General features: G+C 56.6%; 1 protein-coding gene across 7 annotated transcripts in view; it reads right to left on the bottom strand.

Annotated features, from left to right (window-relative positions):
• STK32C (serine/threonine kinase 32C) overlaps positions 1-21860 on the bottom strand; it is an 85585-nt gene that overhangs the window by 51019 nt on the left and 12706 nt on the right. Inside the window, exon 1 of one of the 7 annotated variants that reach the window (XM_072972141.1) lies at positions 21078-21464. The exons of the other annotated variants lie outside the window; for them this stretch is intronic. Within the exon in view, the coding sequence (XP_072828242.1) occupies positions 21078-21339 (262 nt within the window). The 5' untranslated portion in view covers positions 21340-21464. Of the gene's footprint in view, positions 1-21077; positions 21465-21860 lie in introns of those variants that run through there. 7 annotated transcript variants of the gene reach the window in all.

Below are 21860 nucleotides of genomic sequence, written 5' to 3' on the forward strand. Positions count from 1 at the left end.
CACCCCTCCCCTGGGGCTGAAATGGGCCAGAGACATCCGGAAGGGAGGGCACACATGGTGACGGGAGCTCCTGGCCCATGCTGGGGGAGGGTCTGGCCTCAGGAAGGGGCCACCCCTACCCCCCGCGCACAGAGGAAGCAGGTGAGGAGCAGTTTGCTCCCTGGAATGAATGGGGCATCGTTCTTCCCTCCAGCTGGAAAAGCTGGGAGGGTCCGGCTGGCTTTCTGCATCGTGGCGTCTGCTGCAGAGCCGAGGCAGCTGGAGGAGAGGAGGGTGCAGACGGAGGCTGTCATGGAGATGACCCCGAGCGACAGCGAGGGGCGTGTGCGGTGACAGCACACGGTCTGGCTCCGCGGTGGCGGTGACAGTGTGGAAGCAACCAGCTGTCGCCTCCCACCTCTCCTCCCCAGGGCCCCAGATGGCGCCCACTTCTCCCAGACTGGCGCCCAGCAGGCCCTGCCCAGCCCCCACCACAGCCAGTGGCCAGGCGCCCAAAGGAGCAGAGGGTGCAGCACCCCGCAACCGTCAGCCATGATGAGGGAGCCCACAGCGCCGACCAGTACCTGTCTGGCTCAGAACACACTCCTCTTTGTCACAGATTCTCTAAATCTGGGACTTGCCGTTGAGGACTTTTCGGGCATCTGCAGCCTCCAGCCCCACTGGCCAAACGAAGCACAGCATCTCATGGGCCCAGGGGTATGGCATTAAAGGGGCGACTTCACCACCAGGCCCGAGACCACCCAGACCCAGACCACCTGTTGCCAGGAGGGTCTAGCCGGGGGTGCCGGGCTGAAAGGGGAGGCTCAGATGTCAGCCTCGAGCCCAGGAGGTGGTGGCTGGAGGTGGGGCACACAGGACGGTGCAGGTGCCGAGCAGCGCAGCCACCCATGCAGACCTGCAGGCCTTTCCATCCAGATAAACCACTCAGGGGCTGCAGCCCTGGGACCCCCCACCCCAAAGGCCCAAGGGAAACTCAGTGTAGATCCCCAGATTTAAGGGCTGGGTGCTCAGTGAACAGCTCCCCCCGCCAAGGGGCTGATGTTCTAACTTGGGGACACTGATGATAAACAGTTAATAGGTGGGATAACAAATGGAAAAACAGAAAAACAGCACGACTGTACACTTCAACATACAGTTACATTAAAGCAAATGGATTAACATTCCAATTACAAAGCAGTCATTTTCAGACTGGAGTTTAAAAAGCAAGCATCAGCCGTGTGCTATTTATAAAGGAACCACATCCCACGGAAGGTACCGGCGAGAGGTGAAGGGTGGAGACCAACCAAAGAAAGTGGGGCAGCCACGTTACTATCAAAGCAGGCCTGAGGCCAAGGAACATTACCAGGCGTTTCCTAAGGATAAAAGGTTCAGATTGTCCCGGACACAGCAGCACCGAGCATACATGCAGCCAAATACACGAGGCAAAGCCAACCGGAGAAAAGGAAGAAACGGACTAACCAACAGGGCTGGAGATTTCACCATCCCTCTCTGTTACTGACAGACAGGAAAAAAAAGGAGAGAGAGAAAACACAACACTGGCAGGAGTGAAGCGAGGCATCACTACAGACATTAAAAGAAAAGTAACCTCCTTGCGCCAACAAACACAGCAACCTGGACGAAACGGACAAGCTCCATCCTTCAAGGACGGGTCACCAACACTAACACGAGAAGACACGGAAAATCTAAACACCCCGTATCTATCAACAAAATCGAGTTTGTCACTAAAATCTCCCCACAGAGAAAACTCCAGGCTTAGACGGCATTGCTGGTGAAAGCCAGCAGCTGTGTAATGGAGAAACAGCACCAACCCACATAAACTTCTTCAGAAAACGGAGGAGAGGGAACACTGCCAGCCCGTTTCATGGGGCTGGCCTACACCTGACACCAAAACCAGACAAGGCCACTACAAGAAAAGAAAACCTAGACCAATATCCCTAACGAGCATCAATGCAGGAATCATGAAGTATTAGCACGCTGAGTCCAGCAGTATCTAAAGATGAACCGAAGGATGCAAGACTGGTGGACCGCCCAGAAGTCAGTCAGAGCGACTTACCACGCTGGCTAAATGAGGGCGGTCATCTCCCCAGGTACGGAAAAAGCATCTGACGAAATTCAACAACCATTAATGACTCAAAAACAAAAAAAAACTCTGCACAGGAGGAAGAGGAGACGTCCTCAATCTGAGAAGGCAATCTTTGAGAAAGCTCAGCTGACATTACACTTAATGGTGGAATATTGAACGCTTTCCCCCTAACAGCAGGAAAAAGGCAAGGCTGTCTGCCCCCACGGCCTCTATTCAACATTGGGCTGGAGGTCCTAGACAGCATAAAAAAGCATGAAGTTGTAAAAAGGAAGAAGTAAACCTGTCTTTGCCCACAAATGACACAACAGTGGCGTAGAAAACCCTAGGAGGTCTACAATCAGAGACCAGAATAGGGTGATCAGCATGGTTTCAGGATACAGTCAGTACACAGCAACTTATTTTTTAGACCCATAAACAAGTAGGGATAAATGAAGTGTGTGCAGCCCCTGCGCACTGAAAATCATGAAGCCGTGCTGACAGAAATTAAAGAAGACCAGAACAAACGGCATGACACGCCACGCTCCTGGACTGGAAAACTCAGAAGGTAAAGAGATCCGTTCTTTTTGAATTGATCAGTAGTCTCGTGTGATCCCAATCAGTGTCTCAGCCAGCTCATTCTAGGAACTGACAAACTGGTTTTAAAATATATACAGGAAGGCAAAGAATCTAGAAGAGTCAAAACAATTCTGAAAATGAAGAACAAAGTTGGAGGGCAAACACGTTTGCTTCCAAGACCGGCTATAAAACCAGGACAATCAATACAGTGTGGTTTTGGTGTAAAGTCAGACAGACTGGCCAACGGGACAGAAGAGAGTTCAGAAATAGACCCATGATCATAAGTTCAACGGACTTTCAGGAAAGATGCTAAAGGACTTCAGTGGGGGACGGACGGTCATTTCAACAAGTGGTGCCGGATCAGACAGACACCATGTTGCAGAAGGAGGAGGGAGAGGGAGGAGGAGGAGGGATGGGGAGAGAACCTTGGCCCTTTCTATTTGTCAATACAAAAGTCAACGTGAAATGGAACATAAACAAAAATTAACAGCCGAAGCTATAAAAATTCTAGAAGAAAATAAAGGAAAAAAACCTTTGTGACCAAGAGTTAGGCAGATTTTCTAGAAAGTACACGAAAAGAACAAGCCATAAAGGAAGGACTGAGTCACCAAAATTAAAAACTTCTCCTTTTCCAGAATCACCACTAAGAACTGAAAGGAATGATGAGACGGGGGGCACTGCCCCTCCTCCCAAGCGGCAGCTCCAGTACATGACCAGATTGGCCAGAAAGGGGTACAGGAAAGGTCCTGGGGTGACAGAGATATTCCACACTTGAGTGCAGTGGTGGTGATCTGACTGTATACATTTGTCAAATCTCATTGAAACACATCTTTAGAATTGATTAACTTTATTTTATGTAAATTATGCTTCAATAAAACTAATTTGAAAAATTTAACTGTATTTCTATGTACCAGCAGTAAGAAAATCTAAGAACAAAACTGTAAAAGTAATGCCACTTACCACAGCACCAAATAAACATAAAATACTGGGGGAGCAAATTTAATAAAAAATGTACAAGACCTGCAATCCATTTCGGAGAGAAACTAAAGCAGACTTAAGTAAGTGGAGAGATATACCATGTTCATGGATTGGAAGACTCAATATCATTAAGATGTCCATCCTCCCTAAAATTGATTTATGGATTTAATATAACCCCAACCAAAATCTTAGACTACGTTTTTGTAGACATTAGCAGGCTGATTCAAAATTTGTAAGGGAACACAAAGGACCTAAAATTGACAAAGCAAATTTGGAAAATGAGCAAGGTTGGATGATGTTCACTACCTCACTTCAAGATTTACTATAAAAGCTACAAGAATAAAGATGGGGTGTCATCGGTATAAGGAAAGACAGAAAGAGATCCCCGAAACAAACTTACACATACAGATCAACTGACTCCTGACAAAGATGCCAAAGTAACCCAGCAGAGACAGGGCGGTCTTCCCAGAGAATGGTGCTGAAGTAGATGCCACCCCACACTCTGCACAGAAATTAATCTGAAGTTTATCCTAGACTTCAACTTGACTTGAGAGTGGATGGAAATTTCCTAGACAAGACCCAGAAATCACTAATCAGAACAGGGCACTGAGAGAATGAAGGGGAAAACCAGAGCCTGGGGGAAAGCGTTCACAGCACACACCCATCCGAGGACTGGGGTCCAGGGGTTTAGAGCTCTCCTGCAGCTCAGTATGAATGCCACACACTGCACAACGGGTGAGAGATGTGAGCTGTCACTTCACACGGTAACTGTGCAAATGGCCAGTCAGCAACTGGAAGTCGTCCAAGGCCTCATCACCAGGGAAACGCAGGTGCTCCCGACACCAAGGCTCCCCTTTGTTTATTTAGTTCATCACTTTTAGAGATGCCCGTTGTCTGCTAACACAGGAGGCAAACATTTTGGAGAATGGCAGAGTCCTCCACAGCCACCAGACATGGCCACGCCTGCTGGACAGAGCCTGCAGAGCCTCTGGAAAACCAGCCGGCCGCCCTGCGGCCAGAGGTGCCTACATCCCAGACCCCACGAGCACCCCTGGAACCCAGCAGAAAGAGCAGGGCTGAGCCACGTCTGTGCCCTGCACACTCCAGAACAGCCCCTAAAGGGGACCAGCAAGTGTGACACTGGTCGGTCACAAAGCCCCCAGCTGGGGCTGGTCTCAGCACGTCTGCATCAACTCCTCCATTTTCCCTCCTGTCCAATTTAGTCACACTCAACAAGCCTTTACTGAGAGCCGCTTACGTGCACGGCCCAGAGTGAGCACAGAGTGGAGTCCAGAGTGGGCACAGCACAGCCCCGCCCTCGTGGCTTTCCTGGCGCTGGAGAGAGACCACATTTCAGCACAGGAGACCCCCTGGAGAAGGTGTCAGTGTTTCGGCCTGGATCCCACACCAGGGTTCTCACCCAGAGCCACCCACCCAGGACCAGCATACCCAGGACCACCCACCCTGGGCCGCCCCCCCAGGACCCCCAACACCCAGAAGGCCCAGGGGCAGAGGTACCACCAGTCACAGACCTGCTCCCCCCACCACCCTCTTCTGAGAAGGACCTACTCCTCTGCGGGAGCACATCGCTGGTGCGTTGGCAAGATGAAAAGAGATGTGCTTAGAAGAGAGGGCACTGCTGATGGAAGTGTAATTAACAAGCCGTCTGCACCTTTCAATTAACACAGGCAGCACACGAGCAACCCTGTGGTCTCTGGAGTGTCGCTTTTTTTTCTTTTTAATTAAAAGCAATTTGAGTTCCTTCTATAACGGTTTCTGGAGATTCCACCGGACACATCCACTAGGTCCGAGGCGAGGACCACCCCGCCTGGCTCCAGGTGACCACTGTCCCCTCTGCTTTCTCAGCCCACGATGCTCTCCCTCCTCGGCTGCACCCATGGGGCCCGAGGACCTGTGTCACCTCTGGGAGAGGCTGGGCGGACAAGTCCCCACCCGCAGGAGTAATAAGCCCCAAGTCAAGCTGTGCTGAACAACCTCACCCCCCGCCTGCGGCATAGTTCCTGACCCACCCTGGGGGTTCTGACCTCACCTGCAGCTCGGCACGGAGACTCCAGCCTGCACAGCTGGTGGGTGCAGCCGGCACAGGCCCCAGGCCCGCCTGTGTGCACAAGGCGGCCATTCCTAACCCCCCGCCCCAGTGAGCTGAACGCCGGCAGCAGGAGGCACTCGGGACTCCACGGCCCTCCCACCCCAGCAGAGAAGGGCGCAGGGGGCAGAGCCCATGCACGGGGTCGACCGCTGGCCTTGCCTCCCCAGCCATATCCTGGGCCTCTCTCAAGATCCAAGGCTTCCCCTGCAGGGGCCCACGGAGGACTGCAGAGACAGAACCACTGCGGGGCCTCAGCGGCTCCAGCTGCTGCTTCAAGATGCAGGAGTGAGAACAGGCAGGGGCAGCAGCCCAAGGGGCAGCCCCACCCTGCCCGGGGCTCCCCGCACCTCCTCGGGGGGCAGCACGTGGAAGCCCAGCCACGGCGGGTGCACCCCAGACACACACACACACGCCTGTGTCACCTGCACATGCAGGTCAGCCCCAGACCCCTAGGTGAGCCCGGGTGCCCTGAGAGCACTCAACCAGGCCCTGGAGTTGGTGACACCAGCCGAGACAGGATAGCCTGTGGCTCCCGGTGCAGGGGCCCTGGGGGGACCTGGGTCCCAGGCCGAATGCTGACAGCCACAGGAGGCCAATGCTTCTCTGAGCCTCTTTGGTCCCGACAGCATCTTTCTGGCCGATAAACCTTGGCCCGACTGTCCAAAGGGCCAGGGGCTTCTGCTGCCCAGGGAGGTGGGGTCGCCTTCTGCGTGGTCTCCCAGTGCCAGCCAGGGCCCTTCCCACCGACACAGAAAGCACTGCTGAAGGAACGGTGAGCCCCGAGGCCTTGATTCGGCTGGACAGCCTCGCTGTCCGGGAGTCAGGGCCCTCGGAGCCTCTCCCTGAGGCATGTTCCTGCGCTCCCTGCACAGGCCCTTCAGAAGGTCCTCGCCCACAGCCCTCCATGTCCCCTCACCCCTGTTCTCCGGGCCCTGCCCTGTCCAGGTGGGGCCGAGTCACTTGGGCCACGAGAGGGACCTAGGAGATAAAACCCTGCCCCGTGGGATATTCCGTCTGGGGCCAGGGGCTGAGACGTGACAGATATCACAAGTGGCACAGAATGCAGTCACGGGGTAAGTGCCCAGAGAGGCAAAGCAGGCGGGGGCTGGCGGGCCTGCAGGCCCAGTTTTAAAGCAGGCCTCCCAGGAAAAGGCAGCACAAAGGCTTGAGGGAGACGTGGTGGTTGGTGCTCGGGCCGCATCACTGTACCACCCTGCTGCCCAGGCCCGGGGGTGGCCCTGCTGGCCTCTGGGGGGCGGGCCGTGTAATGCCCCAGGCAGGGACTGTGGGCAGATGCTCCTGGGCCTCCAGGCCAGAGTGCCGCTTGAACACTGAGGCCTCCAGTCTGGCTCCACCCTGGGGCCACACTTCATGTGGGCCAGTGGGTCGTGGATGAGCCCCTGGTGCCCCAAGATGGAAGGAGCCAGAGAGGGAGTGAGGCCTTGCCCTCCTGAACCTGGGAGAGGATGCTGCTACAGTGAGCAGGGCCCACGGTCACACAGACAGATGCCAGTGGCGGAGCTGGGCAGCTCAGGGCCGAGGGAGGAGACCGTGCACGCCTTGTGGAGGGCCACCCAGGTGCTGGGAGGTGGGCACAGCCAGACACTTAGGTAGAAAGCATCACTCTAGCCTCCTGGCAGAGAATATGAGGAAGCCTCTTGAGGATGCGCTGCTCAGAGCCCATGGAGGGGAGGGGACACGGGAGCTCAGGGCCCGTGGAGGGGAGGGGACACGGGAGCTCAGGGGCCGTGGAGGGGAGGGGACATGGAGAGGCCAGGGCATGTGGAGGGGAGGGGACAAAAAGTAGAAGAGGGTGCCATAGAGGAGTCAAAAGGCAGCTGGAAGGGTGAGGTCATGAGGCAGCCAACTGCAGGATGCAGGTGGAGGGGCTGGAACTTGATTTTGAATGTCCTAAATGTGACACGTCTGAGAGACACTGGAGTCAGAGACTGTACAGAAAAGTCTGGGATGGGGGAGGCAGGTCAGGGCTGGAGATATCAACTTGGGAGTCTTCGGCACGCAGATGGCGTCTGAAACCCTACGACTGTCTGCGTGACTGAAGCAGAAAGGATAGGAGAGGGCAGGAGCCCCTGGTGCTCCAGCGTCACAGCAAGGGGAGAGCAGGAGGGTCCGCAGAGGGGCAGAGAAGTGCGCATCCTGGAAGCCCCGCGAGAGGGAAACTGGAGGGGTCCAGAGACACGTTCTGCCGAGGGTCCGGGCCGAGCAGGTAAGAACTCAGCTTGGCCACGTGGAGAGACCTGCACAAGACCTCTGGGGCCGAGCTCTGGTGAGGCTGGAGGGCAGGACTGGGGACAGCGAGGACAAGGTGCTCTCAAGGAGTTCTGCTGAAAACGTGGAGAAAGCAACAGGGACGCAGAGTCAGGTAGAGCTTCCTCAGCACAGGGAGCACAAGCAGGCTGCTTATTCTCTGAACACCTGGCGCCACGCTCCACCTGGCGACTCAGAAACGCATAGTCCACTCCCTCGGGAGCCCGCGATGTGACGAGTCCACAGGTACGAAACGTGAATTTCGCACCATGCACAGCTCAGGCTCAGCCCTGGAGCCCAGGAGCCTGGACCCGCAGGCTGCGGTCCTCCCGTCCAGAGCCGGGACCTTCCTTGGACAGCTCGTCCCCAGGCCCCTGCCCGCACCCCCCCACCACCACCAGAGGCCTCCTGCAGGGCCTGAGGCCTGGACGGAAACAGTCCTGGCCCTAGTCCGGTGGAGGGGCCTGGGGCAGGCTGGGACACGGGGCAGGGAGGGCCATGGGGCAGGGAGGGCCATGGGGCAGGCGCCTGGCCTGGGGAGACTTCCTGGAGGTCAAGATTCCAGGCCTGAGGAGGAAATGGGCATGGGGGACACATGGCAGACACACTGGGGAGACACAGTGGGGCACAGGAGACAGGAGAAATGGCTTGGATGCGCAGTTACGCGCAGTCTGGGGCCAACAGAGAAGAGCCTGCAGCCCAGGAACCCGGGTTCCCAGATCCAGGGCTGCACGGTTCTCCCTTCAGAGCACAGGCCCTGCGGCACCCGCGTCCCCTGAAGCATAACTTCCAGGTGGGGGTGGGGGGCTGGGCACTGGTGGGGCTTTTTAATATGCTTGTAAACTTTTGATTAGAGTAGAGCACACATGCAGAAAAAGTGCACATAGAACGAGTGTCCAGCTTGAGTAACTTTTACAGAGTGGACACACCAGGTAGTCGGCAGAGTCAGGAGACAGCGTTCCCAAGGCCCTCGAGGCCTCACGCCCCAGCCCAGGTGACACAGGCTTGACACCTGGTGGCACAGATCAGCACTTTGTGCTCCTCATACAGAATCAGTACCTGGACCTCTCGCTCCCTCCGCCGTGTGCTAGGAGGCGCACCGGGCTGGGTGAAGCCACAGGGTGTTCACCCGCCACACAGAGCAATGCCCTCCAGGAAGACGCGCGAGTTCGCTTGTCCCGGGGATGCTGTGGACGCTTGGTCTGGTTCCAGCTGCTGGCAGTTACACACAGTGCCGTGTGGACTCCCGGCGGTGTCTCTGAGTGCACGTTTGGTGGGGGCTACACCTAGGAATGCAACCCTGGGCTCTAGGTGTCAATGTCCCGAGCCAAGACCACCGGAAACAGCATGAGGCTGAGCACACTGTGTACACTCGTCGCAACGAGGGAGAACAGGAGGTCTCAGGGAGTCTGGGTTTGGGCGCCTGTCATGGCATCACAAAGGCTCAGGCCGCAGGACCCCACGCAGTCAGGAGGCTGGGGCAACTGTACGATGGGCACCTTCCCCCAACCCCTGCCGCCAGGGAGGCTGGAAGGGTGAAGAGTCTAGAGCTGCGACTGCAAGCCCAGCGGGCAGGACGGGGGTCTGGTCACTTGGGCCTGGACAGTGGTGGTGTCTGTCCGTGCTCAGGCGGGATGATGGAGGGTCTTGTGTTTGTCCTGGCCCATCACGGTCAGAGGGGCTTGGCCTCTGTGAAATCGCTCATGTGCAACAAGAGACTGCCGGGGCCGGAAGCGAGGGCCAGGCCAGCTCCTGGATGCCAGGGGCTGCTACGCTCTCTTCCAGGGCTCGGCTGTGCGCCGGGCCGTCTCCCCACGGTGGTGTGTGCACACTCCCCCTGCTGGCTGGGAACAGGGCAGGTGCACGGAAGTACATGCAGCTAAGGGAAGAGACTAGGAGCAGTGGAGCTTTAAGCCAGGAGTGGCGCGGTCAGCCTGTGCTTTAAAGGGCCATCCTCCCCAGCAGCGGCGAGCACACCCACACCCAGATCTTGGTGTCTAACACCTTCCCCAACTGAAAGACCAATGGACCAATGGGCTCCTTGGAGAACTGGCCGACTCTAGGTTGGGAGCGGGTGGTTCACACGACGACCCTGAAGCGTCCTCTAGCCCCAGGAATAAGGAAGTGCCCAGAAGGAGGCAAAAACAGAACAGTGAGGGCAGCACGCCACAGGACACAGGGGCCCGCGGAAGAGCTCCTGAAGGCCAAAGCTGGGCCATCTGAGCACAAAACAAACTAATACCATACAGTAGGACTGGACTGTAATGCAAAGTATAAAACAAACATCCATGAGCCACGTAGGTTTAAACAAACGACTGAATAACAAAATGAATGGGAAGAACACAAAAATCTTCTGTGCAGAAGTAATTTTATGTAGACACCTCCCCCCAAGGGGGGCGGCCCTTGGGCCCCACCCCACAAAGTGCGGGCCCTGCAGCCACTTCCTTCCGAAGAGCACAGTGTGGATGGGGGCAAAGAGTCACTTGACGGTGGAGACACCTGACACAAGCCGAGCCATGTGGCCACGGTCAGCCCCAGCGTGACGGGTTGGCCTGAGCCGCGTGGCCACGGTCAGCCCCAGCGTGACGGGCCATGTCGAGAGGATGTGCCCCCAAAATGGCGTGATGATTAGGACACTTTCCTGTGGTCTTCCCCTCAAAGACCCGTGACCCAAGTCTACCCACTAGGAAAACGTCACACAAATCCCAGCTGAAGGATATTCTACAGAATTCCTGAGCAGTCATCCTCCAAACGGCCAAGGTCATCAGAACAAGGAAAGACTGAGAAACCGTCACAGTTCAGGGAGCCTAAGGACAGACGACAGTGCCCCTGGGACCCTGGATGGGGCCTGGAACACGGAGAGGACACTGAGCAGAAACAAAGGAGATCGGAACAAACCGTGGACCTCAGTTACCGAGAGTCGTGACGCCTGATCTCACGTGTCACGCTGCCTGGCCACGGGCGCCCAGATTGAGCAGCGATCCGGGTGCCCCTCCCTGTGGGGGTGTTTGCAGACGGGATCGGCCGTGGAAGCAGTGGACTCGGCAGAGTAGACGGCCCTCCCTGATGTGGGTTCTCCCTGATGCGGGTGCTCTGCTGTCTGAGCAGAACGGCTGCCGGAGGAAGGAGGAGGGCCCCTTTCCCGCCGCCGGCGGAGCCGGGACCCTCACCCCATCCTCTCCTGCCCTCGGGCTGGGAACCACTCTACAGGCTCCCCCCGGCCTCCAGCTTGCACATGGCAGGTTGTGGGACTTCTTGGCTTTGTCACAGCCTGATGCAACTCCTCAATAAATCTCCTCATATACATGAATGTAAGCGTGTGTGTAAGCACACGCACACGCACACACACACAATTATTCTACTGCTACGTTCGTCTGGAGAAGCCCGCCCGGGACAATAACGTGGCACTGCTGGGCCGCTGGTTACGACAAATGGACCTGCCGCTGCACCTACTGTGTCGTCAGACGGGCGACATCAACGTTCGGGGACACCAGGTGCGGGGCACGTGCCCACCTTCACAACTTCTCTGTACATCGAAAATATTCTAAATAAAGTCCACTTTCAAAAAGGGTTTTCAAGTAGTATGTACTTTGCATTCCAGCACGGACCGGAAGGCGATACGGAGGACTGCGGCGACATTCGCGCTGAGGTTACACAAGACTCTGACTTTGGTTTTTTTTTTTCGATCTTGATAATTTTTCTTTCTTTTTCTGTTTGCAATACCTTTTGTTTATTTAATTTTCAAACATTTTTCATTGCGTTATAGTCAACTTACAACGCTGTGTCAGATTCCAGTGTAGAGCACAATTTTTTCAGTTGTACGTGAACATACATATACTCATCGTCACATTCTTTTTCGCTGTGAGCTGCCACAAGATCTTGTATATACGGTATAATCTTCTTTATCTATTCCTGCATATGCCTGTCAGTACCTACAAATTTTGAACTCCCAGCCTGTCCCTTCCCACCCCCTGCCCCCTTGGCAACCACAAGTTTGTAGTCTACATAAGACTGATTTTATTAATATTTTCCTTGTCCCTTCTCATTCTGTAATAAAGAGCTACAAAGGGGAAAAGATCGTCCAGCCCAGTGTCCGGAGCTAGACAGGCAGCCGTGCAATCTGTCACCCTAACTGGGACACGTCTAGGACTGGTGGGGACACTTAATCTTGCCAGTCACCAGGGGAGAGCGAGGAGTCCGGCGCCAGGAGGTGCAGCATCGCGGACACAGGGGCTGCGGGCTCCGCCCGCTCTGATCCCCAGAGCAACAGTGACCCCGGGAAGGAGCCCCAGGGCAGCAGGGAGGCTGGAGTTGACCCCGCACTCCCCTCCCCCCACCAGTTACTCCTCTGACGGTTCTCTCCCCAGGAGAAGGCACAGGGTCTGCCCCAGGCCCAGGCCCGGGGTGTCAACTGAGCCCCTTCTTGTCTGTGGGCTCTGGGGAAGGGCCTGGGGACCCACCCTCCACCAGAGCCACCCTGGGGGCCCCAGCCGCCTCCCCCCTCTTCTCCGCCCTGGCTCCCGCTGTCCCAGCACCCAGCAGGCCCTCCCCGAGCAGAGCCAGCCAGCCCAGGCACAGGAGGGCCATGCCAGGGCACCGGGCCGACCCCCTTTCTTCAGCACGATTTTCACCCCCTCCCTTTTCTTCAAATCTTCCCTCCTTCCTTCCCTCTGTCTTATCTTTCTCCTTCCCCTTCTCGGTCTCAGGCAACTCTGCCAATTATCCTTTCTGCTCCAGGAGCTAAAATGCAATTTCAGGAACACAAGATGATCCTGACACAAAGAATAAAAGAAACAAGAAAAGAACTGGTGACCATGCAAAGGAATGTGACCCCAGGACAGCTCCAGGCAGCTTCCAGGGTGCAGCTCGGGCCCTGGGGCTGAGCCCCTCCCGAGTCACCAACCCTGAAACCAGGAGATGATCAGACTGCTTAAGGCCACTGCGTTTTTGTTTTTTAATTGAATTAGAGTGGGTTCACAATGTTGTGCTAGTTTCCGGTGTACACACAATGATTCAGTTACACACGTGTAAGTATTCTTATCATATTCTTTTTCATTATAGGTTATTGCAAGGTACTGAACACAGTTCCCTGTGCAGTAGGACCTTGTTGTACACCTATTTCATATGCATTAGTTGGCATCTAATAAGTCCATACTCCCTATTATCCCCTCCCCCCTTTCCTCTTTGGTAACCATAAGTTTGTTTTCTATGTCTGTGAGTCTCTTTCTGTTTCTGTAAATAAGTTCATTTGTGTCATCTTTTTAGGTTACACATATAAGTGATATTATATGGTATTTTCCTTTCTCTGTCTGACCTACTTCCCTTAGTATAATAACCTCCAGGTCCATCCATGTTGCTGCAAATGGCTTTATTTCATTCTTTTTTGTGGCTGAGTAATAGTCCATTGTATCAATATACCACAACTTCTTTATCCAGTCATCTGTTGATGGACATTTAAGCTGCTTCCGTGTCTTGCAAGCTGCTGTGTTTTGAGGTCTTAAGCAGGTGTTAGAACTAAGACAGCAGCCGACAGCAGGAATGGAGACCCCCAAGGACAGGGCTCCTGGTGAGCCTCCACCAGCCGCCAGCCCTCCAAACCGTCACAAGGCACCGTGAACCAGGATGCCATCACACACGTTCCACCTGGAGCAGGGGACCCATCTCCACTGGGACCTGTCCAAATTCCCAGCCCATAGAATCAGGAGAAATAATAAAAATGCTTGTCGTGGGGACATCAAGTTTGAGGCAGTCTATTTCCAGCAATAAATACGAACAAACGGTGCCCAGTTTGAGCGACACGGAATCAGGACCCTGCTCCCTGCCTCCAGACCCAGGTGCCCCAGGGAATGCGGCTCCCGGGCAGACGCGGCGACTGACAGAGGACACAGGCGGCCAGGACAGAGAAGCGAGCACCAGACCTGGGCAGACCCTGCCTTGCTGCGCAGTGTAGTGGACCAGGAAAAGCAAATGGCATCTTTAGAGAGGCCCAAACGTCCACGCCAGGCCTGCGGAACTCAGTCATCACAAACACGGAGCTGCTTTATCTCCCGATTTTGTAACAAGCCTGCCAGCGCCCAGGACGTGAGAGCAGAGACCTTTCTAAGTCAACGCTTAATCACTGTGAGAAACTGAATGTGCTCAGCTCCTATTTTTAATGAATTGGGGGCGACACTGACTCCTACCACACCATCTCCTTGGCTTCAGAACTTAAATAACTCCAAGCCGGGTTTGCATGGCACCAGCTGGGGTCGGGCCGGCTCTGGCCACGTGCTAGAGACCACCATGGGCCCGAGTCCCATCTGGGGAAATGGAGGGCGGGCAGCAGTGACCGTCTCGGGGCTCTCGGGGCTGGACGGTGCCACACTGATCTCACCTTGATTTTTAAATAAGAGATTTCAGGTTGATGAGCAGAACACTGTTTGATGAAGCCAGCATCCCGGGTTTTTTAATGACAATTACTGTATTAATTACAGCTTCTCCCAAATTGTCTCATGTTCTGATCATTAAAATCATTCAGGATGCTGGACCCAGCCAGGGTCTGGGGAAGAGAAGAGCCCAGCGTGTCTCTGGGCGGGAAGGAGGCCCCCAGGGAGGAAGAGGGCTGACCACCCCGCAGACAGGGCCCGGGGCTGGAGAAGGCGCACACAGCTGGCGGGAACGGCTGGAAAAGCAAAGTCCAGAATTTGTCGGAAAATCGTCAGCCAGTAAGAATGGTTACCAAAGCCTCGCTTCTGTCTCCCGTCACGCAGAGACAGCAGAGGGAGGCAGGTGCCAAGAAGCACACAGTTCAACGTGTTTTTCTAACGAGGAAGGAAAATCTGACTGGGAGGGAACAGCAACACCAGGCCCTGCACACAGAACCCCTGGGTCCGGGGAGGCCTCGAGCACCCGTGGCCTGTCCCCCCGGGCGGGGCTGCACGTTCAGGGTGGGGGCTCTGGGACAGGAGGACACAGCGACCCGGAGGGGGCATCTGCGCAGCCCTCAGCAACCTGCCCCCGCCATGCCAGGGAGTCAGACTCACGGCGGAGGAAGAAGTCCAGGCTGCAGTGCCAGGTGAAAACGCAGGACACAAGACGCTACCTGTACTTCTGGTGCCCGTGTCACCTGTCACACGGCCGAGAAAAAGGACACGGAAAGAAAAACACAGTGAGAGAGGAGCCTCTGCAGGAGGGGCTGGCCTGTCTCCTCATGACACACAAAGTAAGCGTGGAACCTCCCGCCCACCCCCATCGCCCAGCGGAGCATGGGGCAGGTGCAGCCCTTCTGCTCCGCATCCATCGGGGCCAGGGCACAGGGTCCAAGCTCCGTGAGCTTCTGCCTCACTCAGCGATTCCACCTGCTGGGTCCTCACGAAGCCCTCGCCACCCACAGTGGGCCTCCCTGCACCCAGCAGGTCTGGGGGCCAGAGGTAACTACAGACCCTCACAACCGCCCCAACCCCTGCCCGAGACCCACTGAATCAGAATCTGCATTTCCACAAGGTCCCTAGGGGGCTGGGGGGGGGGCCTGACAGTTTGGGAAGCTTCTCTGAGCTGCCCTGACGCTGTTCCGAATAAATGCTCGTCTGTGGCTTTGCCACCCTCAGACTGTCTTGGGGCCTCAGGGAGCTCCATCCTCAGAGAGAAGCCCTGAACAAAAGTTACCTCCAATGCATTCTCCTGTGACTTCTCAACTGGAAAGATGGGTGGTTAAATTTTTAAAATAAAATCAACTTATTTTTAGCAATTTAAAACACACAACCAGATGGCTAGACTTGCAGAGCTGACATTTGTTACATAAAAAAGAACGACAGTGGGTCCCAAGTCCACTCCAGACCAGCCTCACCAGCCTCGGGAAGAGACTCGCACCAAGCCCTGTGCTGCCCAACGCCCCTCCCCCCGCAGTGGGACAGCCGGGCTGCAGCTGGGAACCCAGGGGGCCCGGGAGCGGAGGAGCAAGGCCCCTAGGACCACGTGCCTCCTCCTCAGCTTGGACCCAAATGCCCACCCCTCACCAGGGCCTCTGCACCCATTTACCACTGGTAAAGGACCCCAGGGTCTGCAGCCACCAGGCTGCTGGCCACTAAGGGCCCTGCAGTGTGGGGGAGGGGTATAAACGGCCATCAGCCCGGGTCTGGACCACAGAGAGCCACTGCCCTAGCCCTGGTGGCCCTTCTCCCCAGGAGGAAAGGGAAAGGCCCCTGAAAAGTCAAGTCCATGCTGGACAAAGACTCATCAACGGGGTAGACCGACTCTTTGGAACCACGGCCCTGTCAGCACTAACAGGTCAGCCCCCAGACTTCCCGTGCGCTCTCCTCTGCCCGCGAGCACACGAGCACCAGCACATGAAGTCGCCAGCGGGTCATTCTCCGCAGGTGACACACCAGACCATCCAGAAAGTCTGGGAAAATCAACCCCAAACCATGAGGACTAACAAGAGCCTCAGCAGAGTGGCCAGACAGGTACTTGTGGTTTTTTCCTTCTTCTTCTTATATTTTTTTATTGAAGTATAGTCAGCTACAATGTGTCAGTTACAATGCGTACAGCACAGTGTCCCAGTCATGCTTATACATACAGACAGACAGACAGACAGACAGAAGTGGCGGTATACAACGTATATACCGTGGAATACTACTCAGCCATAAAAAGAATAAAATAATGCCATTTGCAGCAACATGGATGGACCTGCAGATGATCATTCTAAGTGAAGTAAGCCAGAAAAAGAAAGAAAAATACCATATGATATCACTCATATGTGGAATATTAAAAAAAAAAAGAAGATAGATGTTTTTTAAAGTTGTTTTCCTTCACACCAGCCCTAACCAGTGTGGAACTGGATGGGTACAGAGAGATCTCGTTCACAATTTGACCAAAACAGGCAGCACACATGCTTGGCCTCAGCAAGCGCAGGGCTCCCACGAGGAAGCCCGTCTCACTCTGTGTCCAGCGTGAGTCCAAACTGAACGAAATCTGCAACATAAAAAGTAAAAGCACAGAAGCACTAGAAGAAGGCACGCACGGAGGTGTGTAAACTGGATGAGTACAGCCCGTGCTCGGTGCAACACGACACCAAGGCAGGAAACCGCCAGAACGGAAGACGGCGATGAATCTGACCACACAAGATTAAGCACATCCACACAGGAAAACGCTAGCCAATGGAAAGATAAATGACGCTCCGGGGCGTGCCTTCATACACCGGGAGCCGTGAAAAGAAACGGGGCAGCAAACATCCCCACGGGAGGCTCAGCTCCACTTGGCGGGGGGAGCGGGCACTTCGGGAGGGAAGAACGCAAACACCCAGATGTGGAGAGAAAGAGATCGCCAGCCTCTTGGGACAGCAAAGAACCTCGAAGCGCTAATGCCATCTTTCCCTTCCCGACCGTCAAAACCAGGCGTCCCCAGCACCCAGAGGCGCGAGGATGGAGGAAGGAGCCTTCGTGCGTTCTGAGAGCCGGCTACGGCGGCCTCCCTCTTCCTCCGGCCCCTCCTGCTGCTCACATGTATTCCTGTTTCAGGGTCGGCTGCCCGTCTCCTCGCCTCCCTCTCTGCCTGGGCACCCACACGGCAGGCAGCAGCCACTGGGTCACCGCCATGTAACAAGCACCCAGGACAGTGCCGGCTCGTGCAGGGACCGGTCATCTCCAAGGGAGCGGCCAGACACGGCACGCTACTCTACACGCACCCTCTCGTGACTCGGCCACGCCGCTCCCAGGAATTGATCCCAAGGCACCAACGTCAAGGGTGTTCACTGCTGAACTGTGGACGCCCTGGTGCCTGAGCTCCAGCGCCCCCCAGCCCCACCCCACTAAATTCAACCTGAATTTCTGGGAGCACCCAGGCATTTACAGTTCTTAAGGGCATCCACAGAGTCTTGTTCACAGCCAGGGCTGAGGACCGCTCTTGCAAACTTAGCTAACACACGATGCCTTAGATCATGACACGGTCACTACGCACTGCTAAGTAAATAAGCAGGTTAACACAAAAGCATATGAAGAGCTCGATCGCTCTTCCGTATCAAAGACGCAAAGTGCGTCTCCATCTGGCTGACGTGTGACAGCGCTCCCAGGACAAGGCTGGGGAAGACGGAGACCGAAGAGGCCTCTCGGGGCTCAAGTTAGAGGGGCCTTGGTTTTCCTGTGTAGGACGATTTCAGGGAAGTATAAACTGATTACAAATTTATATACTAGGATACTTCTATAATTAGAAAAAACAAAGGTTTTATAAATTTTGAACAAGGTTAAAAGAATCTGGTAGCCTCGTGCCCCACCTTACAGCCCACCCCACCCAGCACACGGCCAGCCCAGGTGCTCCGCAGCTGGCGAGGGCGCGCTGACTTCCAGATGGGGAAACTTCCCGGCAATCAGGCGCTGCCCGCTAGTAAACTAATGTCACGTTAGGTCTGAGACCTACCAGACCGCCGAGGAGGGCAGGTGCGCCCCCACTCCCGTTAGCGGTCACCAAGCTGCGCTGTGGAAGGAGCTGGACCCCCGCTCAGCACCACTCAACCTCCTCGTTTCTCACAGGGACCCCGAGAGGAGAGGAGTGGGGGCCTGCCCAACCCCCACAGGGCTGGGGTGGGGCAGCGGAGGGCGAGCGAGCCCCCAGAAAGCCAGTCCTCCCACCGCCTGCTCCCAGAGTCCGAGAGGGGTGGGGTGGGAGGAGGTGTAAGGTCCAGGGAAGAGGGAAGGGAGCCCGTGGCTCTGGTGTGAGGAGGGGCACAGGGACTTTCAAACTTGCCCCCAACACCCGCCAAATAAGGACAGCAGCTCAGACACCACAGGGTTAACAGGGACAGGGTCCTTCGAGATCCCACATGTCACGACTCTGCTTCGTAACTGGCAGCTACCTGGCACTCGGTTAAACTGCACTCTTGTTCTCCTTCTTCCTTTTCTCTGCATACCAAATCTGATAGATAAATTGGGTGTTTTAATCTAAAAAATTCATCAGAAGGTCTCACATCGCCATGGCAACCATGTAGTCCCAGCAAATGTGAGTCCTCAGCAGAGCACTCGCCTCTTTCAGCCCACGCGGCATGGGGCTGAGGAAGTCCTGGGACCCTGCCTCGGGTTGGGGGCGACTTCACACCCTGAAAGAAAGGTGAGGTGCAGTCTTTCCCCTCCCGAAAGATGGGCCTTCCTCCCTCCCAAACCTCACTCTTTCCGTCTAAATAAACCCACGGCTTTCAGGCTGAGAGCCGCACACCGTTCCCTCTGCAGGCACGCACTGTGACTCCTGAGCCATGTGTGCCCTGACGATGACCTGGGAACACGGAATCAAAGTGGAACCAAGTGGTCGCCCACCTGATAGCACTCAGGGCCATCGGGCCCAGGGCCTGGCTCCGCCTCCCACTCTCGTCAAACAAAGCCAGTAAGTTCCATCCTGTGCTGGGTGTGGAGCCGTGGCCACCACGCCCAGGGATGACCAAGTGACTGATGGTCACCTGCCCTAAAGAGCATGCACCTGTAGCCGAAGCCAGTTCCCCACTGCTCCCGAGCCCAGGACAGCTGGGACCTCTGCCGGCCTGCTACAGGCAAGTAGGGAGGGGCAGGTATTCGGTAGTTCCCAAGCTGGACTGGGCGCAGCAAACAGGTTCCGTGCTCTTTGTTCCTCTTTAATGGTCCTTGAATTCTGAGGCACAACACTGTAAACACGTAGGAAAATTCTGCCTGAAAAAGCTGAAGGCAGCCATGTGCTGCATCAGTGTCCCCGTCTACGTTACCTGCCTCGGCGAGCACGATGCTAAGACAGGAAAGACAGGCCAGCTCTCGGCCAACAGCGGCCAGCACTGAAACCAGATGTGTCTCTCAGGTTTCCTCATCCCGCAGCCAAAGGCAGGATGCAAACCTGCTTCCTGACGGGCTCCTAATTCACTCTGGGCTTTCTTGACTTCGCACGTCCACGTGGAAAAGAGGGACACTCACAGCAGTGCCCGTGTCCCAAAGCTCAGAACACAACGACAGGCCGCCCCGGAGCAGTGTGCGGGTGTGTCTGGTCCTGAACGCCCCTCCGCCGAGTCCAGGGACCCACTCCCTCATCGGAGCCCAGGCTCCCTGGGCAGCACGGAGCCCAGGTTCCAAGTGCCCTCCGAGATGACTGCCTACACGGCCTGCACATTCTCTGACACTGGCCTGAAATCGCATTATTGTAATTTCCCATAATGCTTAAATTATTTATCAGAAATAAATAGCTTGGGCTCTTTTGCTGAGCTGTGCTCTAAAATTATAAAAAGAGCCATCAGACCTCCGCAGACTGTCTACAAATGAAAAAAAAATGGATATTTCAACTATTTTACGAAAATGTCAAAAAACATCAAAGGTGTCATCTCATAGCATTTAAATTCTCTGCATGACATCTGTAGAGAAGAGCTGTCTGCCCGAGACGTATCCCAGTGCCCAGCGGCGGACACTGGGTGGCCACCGGCCCAGAGGGTGCTAAGCCATAAGTCCCGGGGCCGCAGGGCTCCGGAGGTGTGCCTGCAGGCCTGCAACCTGCCGCCTGCTTTCCACCGGCGCCCAACTCCGGGTCACCGGCTTTCCCTGCAGGAGGACCTGAGGGCAAACGAGTTCCCCAAAGGGCAGGTCTTTGCACAAAGGGAAGCGTCCACCGCACATCTGGGTGCAAAGGCTGGGCATGCAGGCAGCCGTGCAGCACCGTCACCCTCAACGCGCACTGAGAGCTCCAAGGGCCGGGCCCCGCGCCACCTGTGGGGCAGGCATCTCCCTCCGAAATCGAGGCACATCACAGGTCAGAGTAACAGCCAACCCTCACACCGCGCATAAAAGCAAATTGGAAACACATCGACAAGCCTGAGCCACCCCGACCGCAAATCCTCACCCTTCAGGGCCAGCCTGCCTGCTCCGCCCCCAGCGCCCCACTGGACACGGAGGATGCAGGCTGGCGCCCCGCGAGCGCGTGGGCACAGCAGGCACCGTCCGCGAGTTTCCTGGGAAACCGAGACACCCGGGGACGCCGTCCCACTGGGGGGGGGGGCCGTGGTGTCCAGACCACCGGAAACCCTGCGGCGGCGGTCCCCCAGCGAGAGCGCGCGGGGTTCCCAGGCCGCGCGCGGGTCCCCACGTTGACCTCGCGAGCAGCCGTTCTCACCGTCCTCCTTGTCGTCAAACACCGGCCTCCGCGCGGTGGCCGCCGACATGGACGAGCCCATCCTTTTCTTCCACTTGCTCCACTGAAACAGGGGGCGCGGCTGCGCGCGGACATCGCCTGAGTCCCGGGCCCGGGGCTGGCCGGCGGCGGGCGGCGGCGGGGCCAGGGGCGCGTCGGGGCCGGCAGGGCGCGCGCGGCCGGGGGGCGGCGAGCCGGGGGGCGCCGCGGCGCTACTGCCCCTGCGCTCGGCGCCGCTCCTCATGGCCAGGTCGGGGTGTGTGCCGCGGCTGGTGTCCCGGGCATGGCCTGCCCGCCGAGCGGGGAGCGGGAACTCCGGGAGAGACCGGCAGCGCCCGCCTTGCGCCCCTGGCTCTGCGCTCGCGGGTCCTGGCCGCCCGGCCGGCTCCGCCGACTGCGAGCGCGCGGGGGCGGGGCCGGCGGGAAGGAGCCGGGGCGGAGCGAGCGCTGGGGGCGGAGACGGGGCGGGCCGGAGCGGGGTGCGGCGAGCGGTACCCGGTACCCGCCGGCCACCTCCCATGCAGCGCACACCGACGCGGCGGCAGAGACATGAGCGAAGAAGCGGGGTCCTTTGGCCACTGTGAACTAAGCTGACCCAAGGAGCCCTGCCGCCCGGCCTGGGGGACCTTAAACTTCATCCTGCGGCTCTGCGCTTCCCGAGGCCGCGCGCAGGACCCGGGATGCGGTGGCGGGAAACGGCCGCGCGAGGGCCTAGGCCGGTCGGCGTCAGGACGCGCAGCCCGCGGCCCAGGGTCTGGCGCCAGT

This window comes from Vicugna pacos, chromosome 11 (assembly GCF_048564905.1).
Source record: "Vicugna pacos chromosome 11, VicPac4, whole genome shotgun sequence".
Taxonomy (NCBI): domain Eukaryota; kingdom Metazoa; phylum Chordata; class Mammalia; order Artiodactyla; family Camelidae; genus Vicugna; species Vicugna pacos.